This window comes from Argiope bruennichi, chromosome 3 (assembly GCF_947563725.1).
Source record: "Argiope bruennichi chromosome 3, qqArgBrue1.1, whole genome shotgun sequence".
NCBI classification, from domain to species: domain Eukaryota; kingdom Metazoa; phylum Arthropoda; class Arachnida; order Araneae; family Araneidae; genus Argiope; species Argiope bruennichi.
This window is the reverse complement of record NC_079153.1, coordinates 68,118,258-68,140,089: the sequence shown is the minus strand read 5'-3', so window position 1 is coordinate 68,140,089 and position 21,832 is coordinate 68,118,258. Positions and strand designations below refer to the sequence as shown.

The following is a 21,832-nucleotide window of genomic DNA, read 5'->3' as shown; positions in this document are numbered from 1 at the left end:
TACAACTTTTTAGAGACTTCTCCATTTCCAACTAAATTACATTTTATATTTATTAGTTTTCTATTGAGAATAAACATATGAGAATGGGGCATCTTATTCAATCTTGTTGATTTTCTCCTTAAATAAGTATATTGTCGTTTGTCATTGAATGTCCAAAATCCCCACCAATCACGATCAATCTTAGGTCTTATATTCATTTCTATATCGTTTTTTAACCCTTTAAAAGGACATTTTTTTTCTAGTCATAGTATAGTAAAATATTTTTAGGAATGAGACTGGCTTATGGAAAGTGATTCATATAAATTATCAGATAAATTTAATTTGATTAATTTATCTGATTAATTAATTTGTTGTGTTAATTAATAATTAAGTAACAAATCAGGACACGCCATTTTGTGCGAGACAAGGAACTGTAACATCTAAATTTCTGTCTTATTGAAAAATTTGTCAAAACTTAAGTCAATCTACGTAACTTCACCCAAAGATAGATGAATTTGGTGGGAAGCATACTTTCCATGGCCTTACAAAGGTTTAAAAAAAACCATATTTAATGCTGTTTTTTAGTATTTTCTATCATAATTGCGTGATTGTTTGATTTTAATTGAATGCATTTGTCTAATATTGAGAATTTTAGACAATAATGAATGATACGATTTACTCACAACTGGAGTATTCTTTCGTTCCATACGATTAATGTTGTTTGGCCATTCATATGTTTAAAATTACCACCAAACCGTGGCCAATTTTATGTGTTATATTTCTATATAAGTTTTAATAAACGGTATATTTGAAATTATTATTTATTACTCTTTCGTATTTGAATATTTGTTTCGTTTTTTTTTAATGCATTTTTTTTCAGTTGAGGATTTGGGACATGATTGGATGATTGAATTTACTCACATCTAGTAGATTCTCTTGCTCCATAAGACCGAAGTAGCTTGGCCATTGATATGTCTAGAATCATCAAAACTGATATGTTTAAAATTACCACCAAACCGTGGTCAATTTTATGCCTTATCTTTCTATATAAATTTTAATAAACGGTATATTTGAAATTATTTTTTTATTAATCTTTCGTAATGATTGTTGAATAATTGTTTCATTTTGTTTTAATGCATTTTTTTTTACAGTTGATGATTTGGGATATGATTAGATGATTGAATTTACTCACATCTAGTAGATTCTCTTGCTCCATAAGACCGAAGTAGCTTGGCCATTGATATGTCTAGAATCATCACAACTGATATGTTTAAATCTACTGATATGTTACCGTGGTAAAATTTATATTTCTATATAAGTTTTAATAAATAGTATATTTGAAATTATTATTTATTACTCTTTCGTATTTGAATGATTGTTTCGTTTTGTTTTAATGCATTTTTTTTTCTTTACAGTTGAGCATTTGGGACAGGATTGGATGATTGAATTTACTCACATCTAGTAGATTCTCTTGCTCCATAAGACTGGAGTAGCTTGGCCATTGATATGTCTAGAATCATCACAACTGATATGTTTAAATCTACTGATATGTTACCGTGGTCAAATTTATATTTCTATATAAGTTTTAATAAATAGTATATTTGAAATTATTATTTATTACTCTTTCGTATTTGAATGATTGTTTCGTTTTGTTTTAAAGCATTTTTTTTTTCTTTACAGTTGAGCATTTGGGACAGGATTGGATGATTGAATTTACTCACATCTAGTAGATTCTCTTGCTCCATAAGACTGGAGTAGCTTGGCCATTGATATGTCTAGAATCATCACAACTGATATGTTTAAATCTACTGATATGTTACCGTGGTCAAATTTATATTTCTATATAAGTTTTAATAAATAGTATATTTGAAATTATTATTTATTACTCTTTCGTATTTGAATGATTGTTTCGTTTTGTTTTAATGCATTTTTTTTTCTTTACAGTTGAGCATTTGGGACAGGATTGGATGATTGAATTTACTCACATCTAGTAGATTCTCTTGCTCCATAAGACTGGAGTAGCTTGGCCATTGATATGTCTAGAATCATCACAACTGATATGTTTAAATCTACTGATATGTTACCGTGGTCAAATTTATATTTCTATATAAGTTTTAATAAATAGTATATTTGAAATTATTATTTATTACTCTTTCGTATTTGAATGATTGTTTCGTTTTGTTTTAATGCATTTTTTTTTCTTTACAGTTGAGCATTTGGGACAGGATTGGATGATTGAATTTACTCACATCTAGTAGATTCTCTTGCTCCATAAGACTGGAGTAGCTTGGCCATTGATATGTCTAGAATCATCACAACTGATATGTTTAAATCTACTGATATGTTACCGTGGTCAAATTTATATTTCTATATAAGTTTTAATAAATAGTATATTTGAAATTATTATTTATTACTCTTTCGTATTTGAATGATTGTTTCGTTTTGTTTTAATGCATTTTTTTTTCTTTACAGTTGAGCATTTGGGACAGGATTGGATGATTGAATTTACTCACATCTAGTAGATTCTCTTGCTCCATAAGACTGGAGTAGCTTGGCCATTGATATGTCTAGAATCATCACAACTGATATGTTTAAATCTACTGATATGTTACCGTGGTCAAATTTATATTTCTATATAAGTTTTAATAAATAGTATATTTGAAATTATTATTTATTACTCTTTCGTATTTGAATGATTGTTTCGTTTTGTTTTAATGCATTTTTTTTTCTTTACAGTTGAGCATTTGGGACAGGATTGGATGATTGAATTTACTCACATCTAGTAGATTCTCTTGCTCCATAAGACTGGAGTAGCTTGGCCATTGATATGTCTAGAATCATCACAACTGATATGTTTAAATCTACTGATATGTTACCGTGGTCAAATTTATATTTCTATATAAGTTTTAATAAATAGTATATTTGAAATTATTATTTATTACTCTTTCGTATTTGAATGATTGTTTCGTTTTGTTTTAATGCATTTTTTTTTCTTTACAGTTGAGCATTTGGGACAGGATTGGATGATTGAATTTACTCACATCTAGTAGATTCTCTTGCTCCATAAGACTGGAGTAGCTTGGCCATTGATATGTCTAGAATCATCACAACTGATATGTTTAAATCTACTGATATGTTACCGTGGTCAAATTTATATTTCTATATAAGTTTTAATAAATAGTATATTTGAAATTATTATTTATTACTCTTTCGTATTTGAATGATTGTTTCGTTTTGTTTTAATGCATTTTTTTTTCTTTACAGTTGAGCATTTGGGACAGGATTGGATGATTGAATTTACTCACATCTAGTAGATTCTCTTGCTCCATAAGACTGGAGTAGCTTGGCCATTGATATGTCTAGAATCATCACAGCTATATCTAAGGGCGTGAAGCCATCACTGTTCACGCTGAAAAATAAAAACATGAAACAGATGAAAAATTATTACAAAATTTAAAATTCGAAAATTAACATCAGCTTTTACTATTTTACTGCAAATAAATGATTATTGAATTTTTGAAATTATTAACTTGATTAATGTTAGTTTTGCAGGTAAAAGTTATAAAAAAAACCCTTTCAAATAAAGTATAATTAATAATTTCGATTCAAAATGCCAAATGCAAATTTTTATTTCAAAAGAAATATAAATAATCTATTAAGTTTACAAATGTAAGACTGATTCACACATTTCAAAGCAAAAGACATAAATTAACATCAAACATAGGCTAATCAAGGAATAATAAATTTTTATTATACATAATACATTTTTTTTATCGTACATACAGTTTTTACTCTTTACAGCCGTGGGAAGTATGCTTCCCACCAAATTTATCAATCTTTGTATGAAATTATGTAGGTTGGCATAAGTTCTGACACATTTTTTTAGTAAGTCAGAAACTTAGATGCCTCAGTTCTTTATCTCAGACAAAATGATGCGTCTTGATTTGTTACTTAATTATTAATTAATCAAATTAATTAATTAATCATATTAAATTTATCTAATAAGTTAAATGAACCCCTTTTCTTATTCTAATTTCAAGCCTAAAAATATTTTAACTTAATATGACTAGAAAAAAATTTCCCTTTAAAGGGTTAAAGTACTCTAGTGCCACCTTCAACTATCTTTCAAATCATCCACTGTATTCCAAAATCAAGACTATAGAACTGACAACAATAGTACGAGTAAGTGACAGAGAAACATACAGAATGTCCAAAAAAGTGGAACAAGCGTTTATTTTTCTTCATATTGTAACTAGGTATATTCAGCCAGTTATAAAACTCTATTAAAAGAAGTGGGCAATTGTATGAAAATACTTTGACTTCTATACAGGAAAATAATACAACATATATATAAATTAAATTTTTATAAGTCTCTATAGAGAAAAACTGTTAACATTTCATGACTTCTCAAGATATCATTCAAAACATTACATTATAAAAATACTTCTTATCATCTTAAAATTAAAAAAGAAAATCTTTTGCAATAATATCGATTTAACTCTGGATAAAATGTTCTTAAATTTCTTATTTTTTAAAAATATTTTTGGCATACTTTTTAATAATCGAATTCACTGTCGTGATGTAATTGAAACTGCTTTCGTAGTGTTATCAGATATTTAATCCCGTGATTGCCTTCCATTCCTTAAAGGTATGCGAGAAATATCCTTTTAATTATTTAAAGAGTTACATGAAGAATAAAAAACTGAAATAATATACCCAAAACAGACAATGCATAGTTCGAGTTACATCACTAAGATATTTAAGATTAAATGACATTGCAATGTCATGAGACTCAACTGCATTAGGAAGGATTATTCTCGCAATAAACATAATAAATACGTATAAAGCTATTAAAACAAAACTACTGCTCTTCACAATTCTACACCTATTTTGTTACTTCCCAGGTAGCAGAATTTGTGGCACAATATTGTACACTATTTTTCGATATTATTCTACATTTTATAATATTGTTACAAAATTTCCGGGGTTCGTTTGGATAGTGGAAGCTATAGGGTGTGAAGAACGCTCAATCACCAGGCGGCAGTAGAAAATAAAACAACGATGTTTATTTACACGAAGACACACAGAACAGCACAAAGACGACAACTATATACAGCACAGAAGACGATTATCTTCAGCCCAGACGGGCAGCAACAACAGCATACACAGCAGCATATAACAAGACTCTACTGCAGACAGTAGCGCACAGCTTTGTTCAGCACTAGCTTCACTCCGTCGCTGCTCCGCTTATCTCTGGAAGGCCAGTTCTTTAGCGTCGATTCCGACTACTCTCTCCGATCTGGTTCACGACGTCGACTCTGGTTCACTACTACGACTACTCTTTCGCTTCCGACTACTCTTCGACTCCACTGGTTCGCGACTCAATTCACCGTCGACTCCCCGGCAGCTGCAGCTCCTGTTATAGGTCTCAGGAGGCGGGGCTAGAAGCCTCTCAACCAATCAGGAACGCTCGAGGCGTAACTTGGTTCCTACTGGACCTATCGGAAAACTTCTTGATGTTTCGGGTATAATCTATTTTTTCCCCAAAGTCGCCAAATGGACGCCAAGTTTGTAGCCAAGCTCTGAGACTTCCTATGGAACCGAATATGCTGGGAAGCCGCATCACAGATTCGTAACAATATAAAACAATATTGTGAATATTTTTAATAACAATATTGTACAACATCTGTGTGCTATTAGAGTTAAACAATTATGTTTTGGGATTCGCGGAAATCAAGTTATACATAAATATTTTAATTGAAATTTAATTAAATTAACATATTTCTAATGAACTAGCTAGTCGCTACAGGTAGCTAATATTATAAAAAATAATGATTGTTTTGTAAATAATTTGCCATGCACTAAAAGATAAGTAAATGTTGATATTTCTGTAAAATCTAATGAATGATAAGATTTTTGTATGTCTCATGTAATCATAAAATATCATTTTGATTCTATAACCTTTTTCTAAAAGATATGATTGGAATGTATTGTTTTAAATCACTCTCGTGTTTAAATGAAAAGAAACCTGAATTTAAAAAAAACGTACTAAATTGCTACTAATAATAAAGACGAATGTGAGCATATCTGTGCGTGTATTAACGCTCTACAGTTGGTCTAGAGCTACCAACCTTGGCACTTCCCTATTTTGGAAAACATATCCCTAATGGGGTTTAAAAGAAAAAATTATTTAGAATATGAATTTATAAAAAATAAACGAAATGTTGACGTTTTTCAGCAAAAGCCTACAAAAATATACATTTACGTCAACTTAAAGTTCAACCAAATATCTTTTCAATTTAGTGTATATTTTATCAGTAAAAAAGAAACCAAGTTAATGGATGAAAATATTTTGCTGCGTAAAATACAATAAAAGTATTTAATTGGTTTCTATCACAAAAGGGAATGGTGAGTCAAATGCATATATTATGTCATATATTTGCTAAATTTCGTAAATTTAAAACGATTTTACACGTTTGTAATTTGACCATCAAGATTTTCACTTTCCAATTAATTTGATTGATTTGTGCATCAAAACGCGTATCAGATTGTAGAAAAATGAATGTTATTCTGGTTTTAAAGGCGACTCAGTTTTAAAATACTAATGTGCCATACTAAGAAAGCTGCTTCAGTACACGTAAAGAAATTCGAATTTAAATCATCAATTTGTTTGTACGACAAAATGTTAGTAGAAGAATTTTTATTTAAATTATTTTTAAATGCTAATTGATCCATATATATTCTATACATCACATTCTAATTAGCCAATATCCTATATTTTAACGTCTTTCATACGAGGCATGTTAATTCCATATTTATTAAAATTATGTGTGTGTATGTGTATGTGTGTGTGTGTGTGTGTGTGTGTGTGTGTATTGATAAATTGGCTCTTAAAATAAAAAATAAAAATATAAAGGAAATCTGAAACTCTAATTCAAAATGTCACTCTATGTTTTTATTTTAGGTTTGATTAATTTTTCTTTGTATTATTTTTTTAAATTATCGCAGTTGTAGCAATTATTACGTGTCACCGAAAATGCATTAAATACAATCGCAATGCGCATCTGTATAAACATGGCCAGTAAAGCAAAAAAAAAAAAAAAAAAAAGTTGAAACATCGTTAGAAATGGAATAATAATAAAATTGAATAATTATTTTCAAAGATATTTTAAGAAAAGGGAAAAGTAAGCATATTTAAAAATTTTACTTTAAAATTCAAATTAGTGTAAAATGACTTTTGTGGAATAAATTTTATTCAATTTAAATTTTTAAAAAAATCTAAAATTTGGAAAAAAAAATTTTTGGAGTATATACCATTTCATTAACCAGATTTGCCTTTTTCCCTGCATCGCGTTTCTTACAAAGTGAATCTGGCACACCATCGACGCATCATACAATTTACAAATCAAATTCAGTCTATAAAAGTTATCTTATTAAAAGGCAACTGCAATAACAATGAATCTAAACAGACTTAATTTAATTAAATTAGTATCCTTTTCAAAAGATTCAATAAGCCCTTTTCTTAGAGGCCCTTTAAATTTTAAAAAGTTATCAAACGACGCAGATCAAAGCGGAACCTTAAATATCATTCATTTTACTAATTTCCATTCTAACGTTAGTAAGTTTGACCCATGAAAGCGGATTTAAGCTGCACCGAGTTTCTATTTACCTTGGCGGATATAATTTGTAGCGGAGTATCGAATTTATGTTCTTCGTTTATGAAGCAGATACGGTATCATGTCACCTCTATCTTAGGGTACACTAGGGTTTCAAAAGATTATGCAACATTTTATAAAAGGACAGAACAACTCAAAATAAACCTAGATTGTAGCACTGCAATCTGTATTTTTATCGCCATATAAATTGAGATTTGAGTTTGAATAACACTTATGCCTCACTCTAAATCAGGAATTTCCAAAGATTATGGCAATATTTTTCAAAAGGATTAAAAAGCTATAAATAACGCTAGATTATCGAATTGTAATGTGCTATTTTAATGGAAAACAAATTATATTTTGAGATTAAGCATCATCTCTATCCGAGTCTAAATGAAAAATTTTAAAAGATTCTGATATTATTTGTCAAAAGTAGCAAACGACTTTGAATAACACAAGAATACAGCATAGAAATCAGTATATATCATAGAAATGAATTATGATTTGAGTTTAAATGTCACTTTTATCTCGATTACTAAAGATTACAGTGAAACTTTTTAAAAGGACTCAACAGCTATGAATAATTTTATATTACAGCATCGCAATATGTATTTTTAATTCGAAACAATTATGATTTGAGTTAAAAACATGAAACAAAATGCATTAAGAAAATTCTTTTGAATTCAATGTCGAACTATTTTTATTCATATCCGAATTTCTAAAACAGAGCGTTATCTCGTAACACAGACTCGAAAACGTTTTGTCCTTTAGAGAAAGCAGAAACAAAACCCTTTACAGATTAGGCTTGAAAAAAGTTCTTGAATTGTTCTCAATCCATTCTTTCAGAATGATATTTTAGCGAGCAATCTGTCATTGAACTCTGGTGCAACCTTCACCCAATTCTAATAAAATGGACTTGATAAAGTGTTCTAAAAGGGAATTAAGAGTCAAAGGTTAAGAATTCTTTTCCGCCATACTCATTCAAGGCCTCTTATAATTTTTAGTGTAGCAAATAAATGTTTTTTGTCTTTTAAGTATAGCCTTTCTAATATAAAATTCGATTTTTGAATGAATATGTAGACAACAATTTGAAAGAATAAGGTATCTACTTAAGTATTACAAAAGAAAGTAAATTCCAAAATTTCTTCATCTCGAAGAATAAAGATGGTGTGTGTGTGTGTGTGTGTGTGTGTGTGTGTGTGTGTGTGTGTGTGTGTGTGTGTGTGTGTGTGTGTGTGTGTGTGTGTGTGTGTTACCAAAACCAAACTTGAAATATATATAACTTGAAAAGTAGGAATGCGCACCTAGAAGTGATTTTTTTGAAATTTTAATAAAAAGTACGGAAAATGTGTTTTCTTTATAACTTTTGAAAATATTACAGCGGAAAAAATGAATGTTACATCCTACAAAATTCAAAAATTTATCCTTTCAATATTACTAATTTTTTTTTCCATATAATATTTATATTTTATTTAGAAATTGAACTGGGGCTTTTAAAAATTTCTGCAATCAACACAAAAGCTGGTTATGGAGCACAAAAGCCGCAATGGATGTGCAAAATGGCTACATTGCATAGAGAAGGCTCGTTCTAAAGACTAAACGATCATCCAAGCACTGCTTTGGCGAATAAAATTACCACCGGGAGGAATATCGACTCGGCCACCAATTTTTATAACTTGATAGCCCTCAATAAAATAGTTATTCTATTCAGTATGTTTCAGGTAATATTCCAAAAAGATTTTTATCACAACACTGTATTACCTAAACTCGATTTTGTGTAATCTTAATCACAGCCATTATGTCTTTATTTGAGCTCTTCAAATTACAAGTTTGTTACTTTATGATGATATTTAATTAAGTTGTGTTTCATAACACGAAAGCAGATCAACATTAAGCCAGTCTTTTCTTGTTTCTGGGTTAATTAAATGATAATCTCAAATGTGTATCACAGAATTTCACATTTTGAATGAATTTTAAATCGTAATGGGAAAATAACGATAATTCTAATGAAACAATTAAGAAATTATGAATTCCTTATGAAATTATTTGATTCCTTACACATAAGATATTTTAGATTATTTTACAGATACAGATTTAAGATAATCACAATATATGGATATTATTAAATTTTTTTAACATACTTAAATAATGTTACAATTTTTTCTTAAAATTTAGGAATGTAATATAGTAAAATTATATCTCTCAGAAATTTATTAAATATTAACATTTTTTATATATCTATTTCCGTTGGTTTTATTAAATTTAAATTGAGAAATGTTAAAATTGAAATGCAATCTGATATTTAGAGAAAGAGATAAAAATTCATGAATTTCATTTTAGAAATTGCAAAATTTTTTTAAAAAATGTTTCACAGATTCATTTATTTAATAATGCAGATTCATTACACTTTAACAAAAGAAATGAGTCATTGATTAGAAAACAAACGGAAAACTATTAATTAAAAGAAATGAAATTATTTTAGGTATAAAACTTATTTATATTTTAATATTAATACAATATCAAAATTGAAGCAATTCCATAAACTTGGTGGTTATTGTATAGACATAAATGTATAAAATTATTTAATTTTTTACTACATTAATATCAAGCAAATATATCCTGACATTTTTTTATTCGTAGATAATTTTGTTGTTATTTCTCTTTTTTTCCAACAAATAAATAAATAAACGAAAAAAATTAACACGCAAACTATTAATTTGAAAGTTTAGCAATTCTACTTTTATAAACGTGAATTTAAAACTAAAAAATAAAAAAAAATGAGTTAGGTCGTCAAAATAAAATAATGCGTGCCAAATTATCGTAGGTAAAACAGAATTTTATATCTCATTCAGGGGTGGATGGATCTTGATATTTTTTGCCCTAGGCAATAACTTAATGAAGTTCTTCCTTTAATAAGATGCTTAGTTTAGTTTAACATATAGATACATTTTTAATATGTTAGTGATTTATTTTATGTTAATATTTTTATTAGCTTCGTGGCTATATATTTGTTTTTATTTATCTATTATGAGTCTAAACTGTCCGATTACTGTGTTTGTATTCAATATTATTGAAGCAAATCGATATATAAATACTGTATACGGTCATAACCAATTATGCTAAAATAGTAGTATTTAATCAAACTGATATTTTATCATTCATAGATTTTGTATTTTTTTATAATTTTTTTTATTAGCTAGGAGAATAATTTCTGATCGACCAGCTTGCAATCCTTCATTGCCTAGAGGCTCTTGGCAGCTAAATTTAAGGCTAAATTCTTAGTTCGAAATTCGCTAATTTTATTTTTTAATTTCAGCCTACTGACACTATTAAAATATTAAAATTGAAAAACCACTTTTTTTTTAATTCCATAAAAAATTCCAGCCAACTTGCTATTTCCTCAAAAATGTTTTAAAAATTAGAATATACATTTCTACGTATATATGGTTAAACAATGGTATAGCATATAAAACAAAAACTTTATTGTTTAAGAGTTCATCAAATAATTTGTACAAAATTTTGGAGATAATTTCGGAAATATATTCTCTAATAAAATAAATGTAATAGTTTTTGAAATAAAAAATGGAATTCATTTCTATTAAGTTTTTAAATATTGGGTTTTGACTAATAAATAATATGAAATTTCAATGTTTTTTTACTTCATTAAAGTTTTAAAACAACTTAATTTATTTTAATGAACATATCTCTTATTTTGTTGTTCAGGAACTGCAGAATATATTGAGAAATGTTTCTTGAATTAGATTTTAGTTAAAAAGGTTTTTTTTTTTTCCGTAGGAAGTTTTTAACAAAATTTATAATTTGAGTAAGAAGTATTTAAATATGTTAAATAGCATTAAAACCCAAATAATGCAAATATGAAAAAGAATTCAGCTTCCGAAAGAATGAATGCAGAAACCAAATTCAAAGTAGTTTTCTATAAAACGGTTTTTAAAAAATTATGTAGCGCAAATTATGTATTCAGCATTCACGCTAAAAATAGAATTTTCACTATAGTCACCTACAGAAAAGAATATATTAAATTCAAAACAACTAATAAAAAATCTGGTCTGCTACTACAGACACCAGCAATTGAAAGATCAATAAAAATAACAATTACCTATTATCGTCAAAGATATATATTCTTCAAAGAGAAATTATAATCTTCAGAGAATAAAAGAAATCCAATTATCAAATTAAGATAGTAGCATTTGTTGATAAAAAATATCCATGAAGCAATAGCATCAATCAACCTAACGTCAACACCATCAAACGTGTTCGATCGACTGAAGCTTTGCAGAATCGTCGCGCAGTCTACAGAAACTAAGCTTCAATTCCGAGGAACGCCGGATGCGGACTGAAAACATGGAAGTAAGTGATAGGAAGTTCAAAGGAAAAAAAAAGAGGAATTAACGAATTAAAGAATAAAAAAAAAGAAACGCGCGAAATTAAAGACAGGACGTGGCCAATGCTGCGTCAAGTGCGCTGGTCCTGCCAGAAACAAGGAATTCGATACGTTATCGCGGCAACTGCTTGTTTTAGAAACTTACTTCGAATCTAGTACGGAAATAAGAACGAACATTGACCGTTTGCAGAAACCGTAGGTCAAAAGGATGTTGAATGTAAATAAGGACTTGTTTACTTTGTGACTCATTCTTGTAAAATATAATTGCGGTTTAATCGGAGAGAAGACTGAAATTCTAAACCAAAGCCACATGTCCAGTCTTTTTTTTTTTCTTTGCATTGTTATGTCATAAGTAAAAAAAACAAAGAGCGTGGCATCTGTTGAAGTTTCATTTTCAAGGTCATGGTTAGAAAGATGACTAAATATAAAAGAGTCTGTGTGTGATCTTTTACCGATGATTAAAAATCCATATCATATTTAGATGTGATATTAAATGTTTGGTCAATTTCTTGGAAAATTTGTAATTTTTCATAAATGTACAATGTTACATAATAGACTCGAGGTATTTTAATCTTGGTGCATCTGTGATTTAATGAAATGGGTAAATGAATATTATTGCTTTTTAGATTTTGATGCCTAAACAAATATAAAATGTCCCTCATTCCTTAATGCAGTAGAGAAAATATTTTAAAAAATGGGCACAAGAAAAGAAAAATAGATAGCATTTAATCTTATCAAAATAAATAATGAATGACACATTAATATTATACAAAAGAGAATCAAATATAAAATGAATTATATTTTCCTTATTTTAAATTTGACAAATTTATCGATTATTTCGCTTTAATTTCAGTCTTTGCAAGAATATTTTCATAGAAAATATTCTTGCAAAGAATGAGTCATTAGGTTATAAAGTAGTTTGTTTGCCCGTTCACAGATTAGCAGTTTTACAAAAATTATGTTTAAAATGAATGTAACTAAAATTATTTTTTTAAGTAACTGTAAATAGTGTTAAATTATTTTAAGTGACCCACACTTTTTAACTGTTATCATCTGATTACATATTAGAAAATTATCGACACATTTTCTCAACGTTGTGCTGTTTCTAATGAAAGGAAATTAATACATGTTTTAACTAGATGTTTTTTAGTTGGAGCAGTGTGAGAACACCTAAACTCAAACATATCAAATAAAAGAAAGAAAAATGAAGAAAAATCATTGTTAATCAGTCATTAATCATTGAAGGGAGGAAGAAAAAAAAATGAATTCGCGGAATACCAAGCCAGAGCTGCAAAAATTCCAGCTCAATTGCAACTAAATTCAAGAGAATAATTGTCATTTTCGCCTTCCGATGTATCACTTATTATTATATTTTATTGTGATCTAGTCTATTGGGTGTGAAATGGCTTGCTTGGTGGGAATTCTTTCCTCGTTTTCTTTTCATCTCATTCATTTTCCTCATTTTTTTTTCTTCATTCCATTAATTTCTCTTCCATTTTATTATTTTAATCTAATCCATTTATTTTTCACTATTTATATCAGTGTGTTTTCAACGTGAGAAAGTAAATAAGCGAGATAAAAAAAATCGAAAGTCTTTAAACAGATTTAAAATGAATTGCCAGAGTTTTACTAGTTAGAATGGATTTTGCTAAAATGCCAATTTTTAAAAAAAAATTTAAATTTCGAGAAACAACGTTCGAATTCAATAATGATTAGCAGTAACATTAATTAACTTATTAATAATTAAATTGAGATGACGCCTTATTATAATTATTTAGCATTTATTCTTAAAATAGACAACTGCAATTAATTATTACTATTATTTCATCTTCACCTAACTTTTTTGGTTAGAATTAATGATCCTATTACAAATTTTGATTTACCTTTTTACTATTCAATCAACTCTACGAATCTCCTAAAATTTAACTTCGGGGCATTATTGCAGCAAAAAATTATTTTAGATTATATAAAAGAATAATTCATAATTTATATAGATATCATTAAATTTCATTATTTTCTATTGGCAAAAAAGAAAGAAAGAAAACAAGAAGTATGGCTAAATTGAAAAATCTGATACCTTTTAATTCTCTTTAAAAATAATTACCGCCCGAGAGAGCATCCAGATATTAGAAAAAATGATTTGATAGTTTAAAACTATCATTTACTCTATTTTCTTTTGATTTATGTATTAATTAGCATCCGGAAAATAAACGAAAACGGCATATAAAAACGACTTGCTCATTAACATTAATTGAGACGAAAAAATCAAAATGTTAATTTAAAATAAACTATCCATTAGTTGGAATTAGCTCTCGAAGAAAATAGGAATTCAGTAAAACCCAGTCTCCATTCCTTTTTCTTTAGTTGTGACGCAATCAGGATTTTAATGTGTCTCCCAGGAGTTTCATTTTAAATAAAAGGATTCTTTGTCGGACTAAGTGCTAAAGAAGGATTTGATTAGGACGATAAAAGATTTTTAATCAGTGTAATGGGATCGTTTTTGCAGCTGACTTAACTAACTAAAGACAAAATAAACACATTGATGTTTTCTTATAAGCACCATCAAAGAAAAAAAGTTCAACGCACTCTTTCAAAAATGTGTTGATGGTCTTATCTTAATGATTTGAAAATTGTTCTTTTCTCTTTCGACGAATATGAAATATTAGGTTGATTACGAAAAGTTGCTTCTTATCACATGAGGGCGTGTCTATATACAGGATGTCCCCCTTTATCGTGGCCCAGTAGTTAATTCTAAATCGTTACTGCTTAACTTATACTTTTATTTGCTAAAATGCTTCTAATGACATAAATAATTATTTTTATGTTATATGGACCAATAAATGCATTGTTGTAGAGGAAGAGGAGTTGTTGAACATTCATTAGAAGATCGATCATTGAAATGCTTTAAAAATTATTAAAAACAGTGTTTACACACACATATACACACAGTTAAAAAGTTTTCAGATTCCACTAAAATGGGTAAAAAATAGATTTAAAGAATTTTACGTTTCCGCACACTAACTTATTATCCCTTCAGTGTTGTTTCTGCACAGTTTATTTTTTTTTTTTCAAAATTGTTTATACGAAAGTTCCTTAATAATGATTAATTAAGAAATTAATATAGCTTCAGTGTCCTGCAATCTCTTGAGGAGTGAAATATTTTGGCATGGAAGAATTAAAAATGTATTCTGATAGCAGAATAGATAGAATTTTAAAAGAATGGATTTCTCACAAAATTTGATTTAAAAAAATCTGCAAAGTGGTGTGAAGTCTCTACACCAGTTACATCCGTCTAGATCAAAGGTTTTTAAGGCATTGTATACTCAGACAAACATACATAATTCCAAAAATGTCTTCTTTGGATTCAGTCAATTCTGAAAATGCGGGGAGAAAATAAAACATTTATGAACCTGAAATATAGTACTGTCCGCTTATGCTCCCATCCTATGATATATTTTTTAATGATTATCAATATAAGTTTTTCTGAAGTTTAAATGGTTATCAATATAAGTTTTTCTGAAGTTTAAATGATTACGAATATAAATTATTCTGAAGTTTAAATGATTATCAATAAAAGGTTTTTTTGAAGTTTAAATGGTTATTAATATAAGTTTTTCTGAAGTTTACATGATTATCAATATTTTTCTGAAGTTTACATGATAATCAATATAAGTTTACATGATAATCAATATAAGTTTAAATGATTATCAATATAAGTTTTTTTGAAGTTTAAATTGTTATCAATATAAGTTTTTTCACGTTATTCATGTTCCTTTCCGATTTCGAAATTATTTCTGCGAATTAGAGAAAAGTTGAAAAGTATAAAAGGGCTATTGAGAATATTGCAAAATTTGTATAGTTACGTTTCTAATAAGCGTAACTCTGATATCGAATTGAGACTTTGCCATTGTACCTTTATAGTCCTTTATAAACATCAGCTTCTAAAAAGTTATAATGGCTGAAATTGCGATGGTTTTGATCCTAGTCAATTTCAATTTGGAGTAACAAAAGTATAATGTTTCTTTATCCTATAGTTTATATGTAGATTATTATCGATTTGTTTGCCTATTAAAACAACTTCTTTAATGTTTATATGAAGAAGAAAAAACTTTTTTTAAGCCACACGGACTATATTGTGAACAAAATTTTAATAGTTGAATAGTTAACAAATACTACAAATAATTCCCTTTATTTGGCTTGCCAATAACCCTGCAAATTCGAAGTCTTTATTCCCACATCCACTGAGCGACTTTAAAATATTATCTAAGAGGATTAACTAAAGGATGGAGAAATTTGGAGAAACTTAGTTCTGAATTTTAGAATGCAATGTTTAAATTCCTATTTTGTTTAAAACACTGCATTTATTTCCCTGGAGATTAAATACATTAGTTACTTAAATGAATAAGCTGAAATTGACTTGAAAACGAATGCATAACATTTAAATATTAATGTTCTCGGAGTAATCCATATCCTATTTTTAAACAGAGTAAGTTGCTAAAAATATAAATACAGTGTTTACTGTTAATAAAAAGAGAAATGTATTAATACTATTAATAAAACAAGTGAATGTATTTTAATTGTTATGAAAATATGTAAAGATACTGTCCATGAATTATTATTTATAAATATTATTTATAGACTGTTGTAATGTAGAGTGTGGTTGTTGATATTTAAATTTTTATTAATTATTTCAGTTCACTGTCATACATTATAATTAATTTTAAAATCTTAGTCATATTTTTTTTACTTTTTCACATATTTATATATAGAAATCTTCTCGTATATTTTTAGCTCATTTGTTTATCTCAAAACTTTGTAGAATCTCCACAATTTTGATTTATTTGTACTCGGAAAATAAAATTCGAAATTATATTGTTTATTTGTGCAAACGATAATTTAAAGTGGTGCGATTTAGAGCAAAACCGTTTGGCATATGATCTTTTTTTACATTAAAGTGATCTATTTATAGCAGATTTTAGACTAAACTTGTCAGATCCTTGTGTATGTGAATTCGCATTGTATTGAATGTGCAAAGATACATGCGCAAGAATAAATCTGGCGCATGGCTGAACACCATAAATATAAATGTATGTCATAACAGCCCAAGATTGACCTTTCTTTATTCGTGCGTATATCAAAACCTTAACACAAAAATGCATTAAACTAGATAAATGAAATTTTGTACATTGCTTTGACAGCAGGGTTATAGATGCGTGTCTAATTTTTAACTCATTCGGTAAAAAAGAAAATGCTCATCTTTTATCTTTAGAATAAAAATAAACACCCCATTCGTATCATATTTTGGTTCCAATAGTTGTATATACTAATTCATTGAAAAGACATAGAAAAATGTTTACAGATTATATGCAATAATTAATAACAAAATTATATGCAATAATTCTGCTTTGTCAGAGAAGAAGTTTAAATAATTATTTAACAATCTATGTTTTTTTTCAATAAAGAGGATTCGGGTTTTCCCATATGCGATTGTTGGCACTCTACAGAGCATCGGCATCATGCTATGAAACTGGACACAAACATTACTTATAAGGTAAATGTGTATCTAATAGCTATGTTTTAAAATTTTTTATTACAATTTTTATTCATTAATTCTGACTAAACTGATTAGAAAGCTTCCTAGGGCCCCAGGCAGAGGATATTTAAAAATATTTTAGAGTAGTAGTCATTTAAAAAAAATTGTAAAAAATGGATTCAATTAATTATAAAATATTACGGAAGTTTAATGTGTTCTATTTAAATAATTGAAATTATTGATACGTAAATGAATATCTAATTAACTAATTTATCCTAACATATTTGAATAGTCTATTTTCATTTGACTGATTATGACAGATCCCACTTGACAGATCAAGTAAAATAAAATATTTAATGTTATAATTATTTCAAATTTATTTTTTACTTATGATTTGTAGTAAATATAAATTCTTTTATTTGTAAATAATAAAATTGATAATTACTATAACAATTCTGGTTCATCTTTCAAGATTTTTATTTCTTTAGTCTTTTATTTCCATAAGATAAAAATTGATTAATAAATTTTAGAAAAATTATACTAAAACAAGTCATTCATTTGTTTATTAATTTAAAACCACAATAACAGATAAAATAGAATTGACCAGTTATTTAGAGTGAGGTTCTTATAATGCATACACTTGAAACCACAACGCTTAAAATCGGCTCTGTATAATGCAAGACAAATATTCCGCACCAATTGAGTGAGGAATAAACAAATGAAATTGCAATAATTGCATTGGGAAATGTGCAACTAGATGTTAGAAATGCGGGTGGTTTTAGTTTTTATGAGGTTTCGACGTGAGACTTGAAGAGGATTATGAGGTTAAGAGAGATTATGAGGGCCAAGAACATAAAATCAGAATATGTTTAAGACTACTAAATTAACCCTCTGTACACGGAAAAGTAATTCAATGCATAATTATTCACCTAATACAAAGATTTGTTTATTGCTCTGAAAAATAAATATATATAATTTATTTAAATCGAATTTCTTTGAAAAATTAATCTAGATCTTTTTACCATTCTGTAGGCGTTTTTAACAATCAAAATTGAAAAAAAAAATAGATAAAACGTCAAAATGATGCGCCGTCTTGAATGGTGAGGGAGATGCACCATTCGAGTGTAAAGGGTTAATACTATAAACATTTCTTAATTTTAAATTAACTCAATTTGAAATTTAAATATATGCTTTTTTTTTGAAAAAGCTAACTGCCTGAAGGTACGTATGAGAATTAAATGAAACGAAGCACAATTAATATTTATGACGAAATAACGATAGCCAGGGGCGGCTAGTTATCAGTATATATAATTAACCCCACCAATGCGAAATTCCAACTATTATTTTGTATCTAAAAACTAATTTTTTATGAGCGATAATAAAGCTAAGTATGAATGAAGATTAATTATGGAATCGTAAATTTCGCATTTTATTTACATTCTTTTATATGTTATAGTGAATCAAGTACCAATGAGCTGAGGCCTGACATTTTCAACTGATTCATTGTATTCTGACAACATGGATAGTTAAAATTATTTTTATCACTTTCTTTCAGCATTTTGTTTTTTAATTTTAGGTTTGGAAATTCGTTTTTTTTTTCTGTTAGTAGAACACTAGCTATTACAATTTGTTAGTTTTGATTAGAATATAAATGAAGTTTTTTAGTTCACAGAATTTCGGCCCTTTATTGTTTACTTTTAGTGGTAGAATATATTTACTTCGAAAGTGAGCTAAGAATTATAAATTTTGTTTTATTTCTTAAAGATGATGCCGATGTATTTGCAATAATTATAACTTTCATTAGCTTATTTGTGTTTATCTGATTCCGTATATTATTAGCAAAATAACAATTAGTCTAGACGGGTATCTTATAGACTGTATTTATTATAATAAAAGGGCCGTTTTCTTATAAGCAATACAAACAACAAATAAATAAAAAATAGATAATTTAGCCGAACACTAAAATAAAAATTATTTGAACAATTCATCTTTTACTGTAAACCAACCATAAAGACCACTGAAATAAACATGCATTGTAAACTGCAAATAATTCATTTCTATTTATGTAACATTTCCTCTAGTAGACATAAATAATGAGTATTTACTGAATCAATAGAGCTGACTTTTTTTCTGCTTAGAAATAAACTCTCTGGCAGTATTTCTAAATTAATACAAATGATGATAAACATTTGCTTTTTACTTCTGCTTCTTGCTGTTTTTGTTATTCTTCATGTTATTGCCCATGGCGTTTTGAAACAAACGAAGCAGTTTGGATTTAGTATTGTATTGAATTGCTGTTTCTTTCCTTAACTTTTTCGAAAAGGACTTTTAAAATGTTATAGGTATAAGCGCATAATAAATGTCCGGTATATATATATATATATAACTCTTAATTTAATCCAAATTAACTTCTAAGATTTGATCTTAATTTAGCTCATTGTAACTTCATTCTAAAATATTCTTTTATTTCGTGATCCAATTCCACTTTCGGTTTAATTAATTCCTCTGTAAAAATAATGCACCATGCTAAGTATACCATGTAATGCTACGTATCAAGAGAAAGTGATATCTTCGGTTTCCCTTGAAAAGGTATCAAAGGTCACCACGTGTATTGAATTGGAGTCTGGCCAGAAATCATATGTTATATAATACTAGTGATCATTTGTTCGTCCCTTTTTGCCTTCTGTTTATGTGCCGCGCTGCGCCTTGTAAATAATCATGTTTGCCTCCCGAGAGAGAATAAAACGGAATTAAAAATACAACATCCCGTCTATGTCTTCAAGCTGCACTCTGCTTCAACCAAAAATATGTTACATTATTTAGTCGACAGGATTCAAAATGCATTATATATATATATATATATATATATATATATATATATATAGTAACCAATCTTAAGTAAGAAAAAGTTTGAAAATGAAACTAAAATGAAAACGAAACAAAAACAGTTTCGAAATCGCAACTAAAATTTATAACCTATTTAAACTAAAACCAAAAAAAGAACTTCATAGTATTTAGAGAGCGCAATTGCAACTACTTCTAAAACACAGATGAATTGATACAAAAGTATTAGAATCAAGTTAATAGGAAAAACAAAAAACAAAAAAAATTAAACCAAAAAAATTATAAAAAATATAAAAAAAGAATCCGGCCTGAAGACTTTTTCAAGGGTCACCCTCAGGCAGGGATTCAAAGAAAGGGATTTTTTCTGTGAGGAAAAACAGACATTGTCTAAAAATGATTCCTCGTGACCCGAAAATCCCCTGAAATTATGCTCAAGAGATATACCATTTTAACAGAAAGGAAAAATAAAACAACAAATAAGAAGAAATTAACCACAACAAAGTAAAAATACAATAACAAAAATAACAATAAAAACAAACAATAGCACTAAAATTAAAAATTAAAAACGAAAAGGCCAGTACATACCATTAACAGTCAAGAAAATTTTAAACTATTGATTGTGATTCCCTGTTTTTAAAAACCAGCTGTAAATTATGTAATCAGATGTATGCTCCCAGCGCCATCTATTGAGTAATCCAATATGCAAGGAAAGTTCTATTTTTATTTAAGCCAAAGGATTAATCCCAAACCATACCTTGTTTAATTAAAAAATTGACATTACAGTAATTTCTAGGAAATTCATTTTTAATGAAATTTTTAAGGAGGTTGTTTGATGCTTCAATATAAGAATTTTTATTATTGCAAACCCTTTTGATCCTGTTAACTTGTGAGAAAATTAGATTTTTGAAAATTTTAGAGTTTAGATTGGAATTTGTTTGTTTCACAAAATTTAGATTAAGAGAAAAAATAAAACATAACAAAATTTTGATTTCTATTGGTAATGATTTGGATGTTTTTATTGCCAAATTATCTAAAAAATACCATTGGCCTGCGGAAGGTTTCGGGGAATGGAAAGTGAGAATTTTAAAGGAAATTAAACTAAAAATGAATACTGATTTTGACAGATCTAAAGAACGTGGGATTTATTTTAGTAAAACATTAAAAAACGAAATAAAAAATTTAAAAGAAAAATTTGTTATTACAGTAATAGATAAATAAGCAAATAATTTCTGTTTAATTTGAAAATATTATTATAAAGAACTTTTAATTAATGAATATAACTCTAATGCAACTTATATGTTAAAGAACACCGGGAAAAAGGAATTAGATAAAAGAATGCTAGCTTTCGCAAAAAAAACCAAAACTAAGACTTGCTCTCTTAACTATCCTTATTTATTCCCAACAGTTAAATTTCATAAA

The 21,832-nt window shown here is 27.8% G+C and overlaps 1 protein-coding gene across 1 annotated transcript in view; it reads right to left on the bottom strand.

Moving 5' to 3' along the window:
* Positions 1-21,832, bottom strand: part of LOC129962867 (ankyrin repeat and fibronectin type-III domain-containing protein 1-like) — a 509,915-nt gene that overhangs the window by 48,185 nt on the left and 439,898 nt on the right. The window contains exon 9 of the mRNA XM_056076867.1: positions 3,285-3,388. Coding sequence (XP_055932842.1) covers positions 3,285-3,388 — 104 coding nt within the window. The remainder of the gene's footprint in view (positions 1-3,284; positions 3,389-21,832) is intronic.